Source organism: Homarus americanus, unplaced genomic scaffold (assembly GCF_018991925.1).
Source record: "Homarus americanus isolate GMGI-L3 unplaced genomic scaffold, GMGI_Hamer_2.0 scaffold47729, whole genome shotgun sequence".
Classification (NCBI taxonomy): Eukaryota; Metazoa; Arthropoda; class Malacostraca; order Decapoda; family Nephropidae; genus Homarus; species Homarus americanus.
The window spans coordinates 4,158-13,089 of record NW_024714330.1 but is presented as its reverse complement, the minus strand read 5'-3'; the positions used below and the strand labels follow the sequence as shown (position 1 = coordinate 13,089).

General features: G+C 42.2%; 1 protein-coding gene across 1 annotated transcript; it reads right to left on the bottom strand.

The window, feature by feature from the left end:
- Positions 1–1,513: 1,513 nt before the first annotated feature.
- Positions 1,514–8,083, bottom strand: LOC121878599 (myb-related protein A-like). Its single transcript, XM_042384937.1, is given in 7 exon segments — positions 1,514–1,645; positions 6,458–6,638; positions 7,016–7,078; positions 7,080–7,148; positions 7,150–7,167; positions 7,169–7,239; positions 7,898–8,083. Coding segments are annotated over 7 exon segments (720 nt in total).
- Positions 8,084–8,932: the final 849 nt, after the last annotated feature.

The window sequence follows — 8,932 nt, the reverse complement described above, 5'->3', positions numbered from 1 at the left end:
TACCATCATCACTGCCGTACAGTAAGCTACATCACATCCTGCCAGTATACAGTAAGCTACCATCATCACTGCCGGTATACAGAAAGCTACCATCATCACTGCCAGTATACGATAGCTACCCTCATCACTGCCGGTATACAGTAGCTACCATCATCACTGCCAGTATGATGGCTACCATATCACTGCCGGTATACAGTAAAGCTACCATCATCACTGCCAGTATACAGTAAGCTACCATCATCACTGCCCGGTATGCAGTAGCTACCATCATCACTGCCAGTATACAGTAGCATCATCATCACCTGCCAGTATACAGTAAGCTACCATCATCACTGACGGTATAGATGGCTACCATCATCACTGCCAGTATACAGTAGCTACCATCATCTGCAGTATAAACACAAAAACAACTGAGCGATGGTGAGGTGAACTGTGATATATTGTACCAACTTACTGGTGTACTCTGGCATGAGGGTGAAAAGCTCAAGCGGAAGCCAGGAACTTGTCTCCTGGAGTCGACCAAAGTGGAGGCTTTCAAGCTTCTTGCTAGGAGAGGTTTTCCCTACCGATGGCAGGCGTGGCCTTACGCTAGCGTCCATAACCGCTGTCTAAACACTGGACTGTGGAAGAAAATACTATAATAACTGTTACTTAGGAGATTCTCTGTATAGATATATAATACACACACACAAATGCACATAACATACATGCACATAACAACATACATAACATACACACACACACACAATATAATAAATAATCCTTTTTGTTTTCCTTTTTTTTTGGAAATACTATCCAAATATCTCTGTACATGTGTGTGTGTGTGTGTGTGTGTGTGTGTGTGTGTGTGTGTTTAATGGTTCCGTGTGTGTGTTTTGTAGTTCTGTGTGTATGTGTGTCTGTATGTATGTTTATATTTAATGCATGTATATGTATGTGCGTGTGTGCTGTCATACTGTACCTGGTTCCGACAACTCTAGTTACTCATGGCCAGGGTCTCAACATATGCGTTCCCTTCTCAGTATCACCGTATGATCTATGTCCTCCAGGTCGTGGCGTCTGAGGCTAAACGGACAACAAATACTTAAGTCTGCATCCCACGTGTGCTACCATCTGTGGTGTTTGAGGATGAACAAATGATTACGTTAAAACTTACCACCGAGATAGATAGATAAATCGTCAAAATACGAGCTGAGCAAATCCCTTATAACCACCGACATATGAACTTAGTTGAAAATGTTCTCAGCAAAAAGTTGTGTTTTATAAAGGTGATATAAACATAGGTACCCAGAGACAGGATCATCCCAGTATAGTAGACTCACCAGATGCTGTAGTGGGCGCTCTTTTTCTCTATCTCCGTAAAGGCGTTCTTGGCGTGTTGGGGTTTTGGCAAGAACTGCAGGAGGCGCCGAGACATGGTCTTGGCTGACCCGATGGGCTCGCTGGGTGTAGGCGATGTGATGTGGGGTTGGAGATGGTGAGGCTGGCAAGTGTGGACTGGGGCCCGGGATGCCTAAAGAGTGGGCGTGGAGGTGAGGTTACCGTCATCAGGACAGGTTGGGACTATTGAAACTGTGATGGACTGAAGGGTATTGTCTTCACCGGCGTCATCTTGTGGGGGATTGATTAGTATTTCGTTGGCTTCCTGGAGGACAATAACAAACAGTTGACATAAAATACTACTGAGGTATTACAGCCATTAAACAGCGGCCATTATCTGTGGAAGTTATATTATTTCTGTGTTACAGTTTTGTGCATTTCAGAAGTGAAGGAAGGGGAGGAGAGAGGAGAACAGAGGAACAGGAGGAGGAAAATGGGAGGAGGAGAAAATGGGAGGAGTATATGACATCAAAATTAGCAAATGAATTTAAAATATAAGACCCAATATCAGGGCAGGCACATGACATTAACATATTATTCTTAGTCAATTAACCCCTTGTGCAGGAGAGTCATCTCAGAGAAGTAATGCTCACCAATAGGGACAGATGATGGACGGTGGGGACGGCTGCTTCCTCGTCCCGCCTCAATATGAGGGGTAGGCGTGTGATTCATAGATGAGAAAGGAACCATTGTGTGTACTGTTGGAGCTCATGTTGTGGGAAGATACCGGACAGGTGGTGATGGAGGTGGTGGTGTGTACGGAGGGAGGATGTAGCCCGCAGGAGGAGGGAGGACATGAAGGAAGGGGCAGGAGGTGAGGTGGTGATGATGACGGGTACGATGGAAGGGGTTGGGAAGGATAAATTCTTGCAACAACTCTTGCTTGACCTGTGATAAACAGATGGCTGGGTTTAATGCTTTTGTAGATACAAGATTATTATTACATCTTCAATTAACTGTACTGTATGTGAGTACAGTATAAGTGTCTACTGTAACTGTCTACAGTATATGTGTAAGCAGGTAGAGGACCACTACCTTGACTGGGCTACAGGTGAGCTCAAACATATATCAGGTCTGCTGGGAGTCCTCCATGAGTACGGTCAGGCTTGAGTGGAGACAATGACCAGCTCATAAGTATCTGCCAAACACATAATGATTAGTTGAGTGAAATGATATACTTCAGTAATCTCAATAATTTATTAAACATACAGTAAGTTAGAATAAAAACAGTATAAATTTGGGTTAATTCATGCCCAAAGATCTCGACCCAGAGATAATCAGTGGCAGGTGATTGAGACTCAATCATCACCAGACAAACTCATACCACCTGGACACTAAATATCATCTCTGGCACTCTTTAAAATACTAGTGATGAGAATATTCTAGATTTGTAGAAATAGGGAAGTGTGAAATAATATACAATTTAAGCTACAGTACATTTTTTGCATCGAGTTGTGGAAAAATAAACAATACAGTATACATATTCTCTTGCTGTGTGTAGTTTAATAAGATACTGTATAACATTTATCATGAAACTTTGGTCGAATAATAACAAGAAATATTAATGGGCAAAGTTGAAGGTAGGAAGAACCAGAGATACAACACCTTAGAGCGGATTTAAATCAGACGAAGCGTTTACAGTGGAGGACTGTGGTCACTATCCCTCAGATATGATGACAGTACTATGATGCGTGTCATTGATTTTCCTCGGTCAATATATAGTTTATGAAAATTTACTAATCCGTTTACTGAAATCACAATGTACTGTAAACTAATCTCGTATTTACTCTGTTATAACACATATTTATTTATCTAGTACACATACAAATGTTTCATATTAAGTTTTAATGTAATTTATTTCCTGCAAGTTATTGTACAACTGTGAATCCTGATACCAAGGTATTTAAGGAGTGCGTTATATTAAGATTCTGTGGCGGTGGTGGTGGTGACAACGCTATTAACGATAGGAAGGGCTGGAAAGAATGATTAATATTGTGCAGTATATAAAAAATGAAAACTCCTAGATATGCTCATCAAGAATATAAATACACAGAAAGGAAATAAATATTGAGAAAAAACTGAAAAGAAAAAGCATAATCAGAAATAAATAAATACATGAAAGGAATGAAACAAAACTAAAAAAAAATCAGAATAAATAAATAAATAGGTAATATATAGGACTGAAGTCTCTTCCTCTATCCTCATGATAGTAAAGTACAATGATAAGCTGTGTACACCCTGAGCTTGCAGTTAATTTGATCATAACAGGGAAGCTAAAGGTGTGAGACAACTCATCATAGATATAAGAATGACGACATGGTGACAGTATTGCAGGAAGAGTGGTTGGGTACATAGAATGTTAGGTTGATGTGAGAAGAAGAGGAGAGAGGATAACACTAGAGGAGAGAGGGTAACCAAAGGAGAGAGGTGTACTTGCAGAGAGAGATGATGCCAGGTAGTGATAGATGCTGGACTTGTCAGGTGGAGGAGAAACCCTGGTTTGAGGAGGCTCACCGATGACGTCAGCGATGACACAACAAACAGTTGGGGCTGAGAAGGTACTGACTGTACTGGCTCCAGGCGGGATGGGCACCCGGGCGGTGGTGTCGGCGCGGATATAGATTGCCTGTTGAATGTTAATGTCGTTTGCAGGACCCAGCGATCGCACAAATGCATAGTCTCGACTATAAGTTTTCATGTTTGATCAAGATATATCCTGTTACTAGAGCTTCCTCTGAACAATTAACCATTATTAGTTAGTATCTCTCTTGACCATACACAGTCATTAACCATTACCAGTAGTTGTTCTACAGCCAAGATGTAGTTATCTCTTTGCAGCACCCAGGGAAATTTTGCTAGAAACTTAACAGTTAACTGGAACCATTGTGTGAAGGGCACTGCTAGTCCAATCACTGGGACATCCAGCTTTAAAAAACTCACCTGGGCGGTTGTGGGAGAACTACAGGCGTCAGTGGTGCCAGCGGGGTAGTTGAGGCATGGCCCCTACTCCCTCGACCAGACCCTCACGTCCACAATAGTACGGGTTTTGTGTGGCGTGAAAGTTTACAATCCTCACCTGGTTGGACAGGGTGCCCCCAGACTGTCTACACTGGTGGGCGGAGGCTGGTGGTGGGAGGACTGTGTCAGGCTGCGCTACCTTACACATAGTTGTTGTTGGTGGTGTTATTATTATTTGTTGTTGTTGTTATGCAGGCTGTTATACTCCAAGTAACTCTGTAGTGTATCAAACCATAAATAATATCAGCATAAAAATATTTTGTCACTCGTCATCAGTAAAGATTAAGCCTGACTGGTGATATATTTGTAAAATAGACAGAAATTTATGTGAAAAACCAATCCTCTAATTGCAAATAAACCTTTTTTTTTACAGGGCACAGCCCACCTGGGCACAAGTCATTGACCTAGCGAGGCCTGGGGGAAGTAAGAAGAAAATCAGAAGAAAAAGACTACAATTAAACAATCTACACCACGAGATCACCGAGGAGAAAACCGGCAAGCGAGAGACCAGAGTATAGCATTATGGAAACACAGAAAGAAGCAGGCATTCACAGTTTGGCTGATAAAGAAGGATGTACTATAACTGGTTATTATAGTGGTAAACATCACAAATGGACACTGTGGGCAAGACAGTGAATTAAACAACGACATGACCCTGCCAGCTGGAAATTCTGTTACGTTAAAACTACTAAAGTGAAAAACATTGTGGCAAAGAAAGGAAGAAAAAAGATTATCAACTAAAGGAGTTAATAGGCAAATACTATGTTCAACCTATCTAACAAGTTGGACAAAGAGCCACCCCAGATATGAAACAGTACACTTAAGTACTCAGTAATCTGATACAGCATATATAAATTGTAATTAGAGAGTTTTCTCACCTGTAATCATCCACCAAACCATATGGGAGGCGTGTTGTTGTTGACAAATGGTGTGTGCATGGCGGTGGCATGTCACCTAGTGAAGTGTGGGGATGAGAAGTCCTGGGTGGAGCTGAGCCGGCAGTGCCCTCCCCATGAATGGTAGTATATGTGGAAGGAGGGGGAAGGGGGGGAGGCAGCAGGGAGGTTGTGCCAGTGCTGTATGCGTGACTGATCGGTGGACCCAAACATCTGTGGGTAAACACACACACTCACACCTCTATCAACAACACAAAAATAATAAAGTAATTCCTGGCGAATTATAATGTCACCTTAAACATCAAATTGTAGTGGGTGAGGTGAACGTTTGGGCGACTATTAAGCTAGATTAGGTTTTGTTAGATTAAATTGTTATGTTATATTATATTAAATATATGTTATGTTACATTATGTAATGTTATGATAAGTTATATTAAATTACGTTCTGTTATGTTTTATGCAGTCAGGCCAAAACGTCCAACACTATACAGTGTGCAGTGCAGAAGTTCCTTGACTTCTGTAAAATTTATTCCTCAAAACTGTTCATAAATCAATTTTTCTTACACTGAGGAACACTTTTATTTGATTATTACCACTACTTAACTAAACACTAACTTAACCTACTACAGCTGTAACAAGAGAATAATAATCACCCAATTACTGTCTACAGTCATTAATGAAAGAACAAACTCACAAAACGAACATCTGGTTTAGTGGATTAAACTCTTAGTTATGAAGACTAAAAGTGAATACTGAAGGATGATTCTGTTAGTAAATCAATAAGGATGAATCTTCAAGCTATTAATCTATTTCACTACATATACAATACAGTGATACTATCTCATTGGCACAAATGTGCCCTCAAAATTTTTCCAAAAGCCATAATCTTTCCAAAATTTCCGACTTTGTGAACGATTTCAAGAAAATTTCAATTCCGGCCATCGGAGTTCGGGTTTGGCGGATTCGGCTAACGGAGATACTGTATTACGTAGAACTGTACTGCAGTAGCTACGATTCACGGTTCACGGTGGCCGTATTAGGAAAGCTTGACATTGGGTGGGTTAACTGTATCTGTCTGTTATTGGGAGGGTTAACTGTAGTCTGTTGAGAGGGTTAACTGTAGTCTATTATTGAGAGGGGTTACAACACTACAAGCTTCCCACCTGCTCTGTGGTAGTAGTCCTGGGAGTAGTGTTGTGGTGGTGGTGCGGATTGCCATCACAGGGTTGTCTGCCGAGTTGTGTACGTCCACCCGCTGTTCTTGCGTCCGGCAGCCCCTCATCTCCACGCCTCGTGCCACGCCTCATGGTAGAGTTCCAGTGATTCTTGATGGCGTTGTCAGTCCTGGAAGATCATTTTGCATTGCTCTCGTTGAGTCACCGAGAACTGTGTTGCAATCAAATGGTAAATATTTCTAAAACACGCACATACATAAACAGTGAAAATCTATGTAGCAATTTACTGTAGATATTTGTAAATTGTGTAAATCTTCACAACTACTAAAAATACAGACAGTAATGCAATCTAGACATATATAAACACTGTCTACCCTACCTTCACACCAGGCAAGTAAACTGATCCCTCACCTATCATACCTGGCCTAACAACCATTCCCTCTTTTTAACAGTGACCCACTAAACAACCATTGCCCTCCTTTACATCCCTTGACCTGACAACCATTGACCCTCTTTTAACGGTGACCCTGTAATCACCAGACTCACCTGCCAGGGATCAACTTAGCAATCTTGGCCCACTGGTTCCACTGTTTTGCGCCTCGTAAATGATCGGTCTTCCTCCTCTGTCCAGGCACTCTTCTTGATGGCTGGGTTGAAGTCAGATGACCTCCATCGTTCGGCACTGTTTCCCGATGCGACTTCAGGTGTTTGGCGATCAGCGTCCGCTTGGGCCCATATTTCTCCACCAGTTCGATAACTTTCTCGTCCTCCTGCCAAACAAACACCAACAAAACACGTTGTAGTTTGATTGATTGTTTGTTTGTTTGCCACCTGTCTAGGTATATTGTTTGTTTACCTATACTGTCTAGGTATATTGTTTGTATACCTGTACTGTCTAGGTATATTGTTTGTTTACCTGTACTGTCTAGGTATATTGTTTGTATATCTACTGTACATGTCTATATATTGTTTTTTTACCTGTACTGTCTAGGTAGATTGTTAATTACCTGTACTGTCGGTAGATTGATTAATACCTGTACTGTCTAGGTAGGTATATTGTTTGTTTACCTGTACTGTCTAGGTATATTGTTTTTTTTACCTGCAGTCTACCCTGTATAATGAAAATAAAAATAAAAACAAATAAAAATATATATTTGTAAGATGACTAAACAAAGAAAAAATATATACTACTGTTTTTGTTAGCCACAGAAGACTTAAACAACAACAACCTTTTACAAAATAAAAGCAAATCACAAGGAGGCATCTCAAGGACTCACCTGACCTCTTTGATCTCTCACGTGAACCAAATATTACCCTCTACTCTCTGCTACAAGTACATTCTCCAGGACCTCAACAGGCATTCTACTGTACAGTAGACTGACTGTGGAATCTCCTAGTTAACTGTCAGTGAGATCTCCTAGCCTTCACCGTCAGCATAGTCTCCAAGCCTTGACCGTCAGCATAGTCTCCAAGCCTTGACCGCCAGCATAGTCTCCAGCCTTGACCTGTCAGTAAGATCTCCAAGCCTTGACTGTCAGTGAAGATCTCCTTGACTGTCAGTAAGATCTCCAAGCCTTGACTGTAGCGAGATCTACTAACCTTGACTGTCAGCATAGTCTCCAAGCCTTACTGTCAGTAAGATTCCAGCCTTGACTGTCAGTGAGATCACCTAGCCTTGATTGTCAGCGTCAACCTAGCCTTGACTGTCAGTGATATCACCTAGCCTTGACTGTCGGTGAGATACTAGCCTTGACTAGCGGTGGATATCACCTGGCACCCAGCCGTCAGTGAGATCTCCTAGCCTACGTCGGTGAGATCACCTAGCCTTGACAATGGGTAAGATCACTAGCCTTGACGGCTCGGTGATATCACTAGCCTTGACTGTCAGTGAGATCCTAGCGACTGTCATTAAAGATCTCCTAGCCTTGACCGTCGGTGAGATCACCTAGCCTTGACGGTCGGTGAGATCACCTAGCCTGACTGTCAGTGAGATCTAGCCCTTGACTGTCAGTGAGATCACTCTAGCCTTGACTGTCAGCGAGATCACCCTAGCCTTGACTGTGGCGGATCACTAGCCTTGACTGTCAGCGAGATGCCTAGCCTTGACTGTCAGTGAGATCACTAGCCTTGACTGTCAGTGAGATCACCTACACCCGACTAAAGTAAAGATCCTAGCCTTGACTGTCAGTGAGATCACGTAACCTTGACTGTCAGTGAGATCACCTAGCCTTGACTGTCAGTGAGATCACCTAGCCTTGACTGTCAGTGAGATCACCTAGCCTTGACTGTGAGTGAGATCTCCTAGCCTTGACCATCGGTGAGATCACTAGCCTTGACTGTCAGTGAGATCACCTAGCCTTGACTGTCAGTGAGATCACCTAGCCTTGACTGTCAGTGAGATCACTAGCCTTGACTGTCAGCGAGATCACCCTAGCCTTGACTGTCAGCGAGATCACCTAGCCT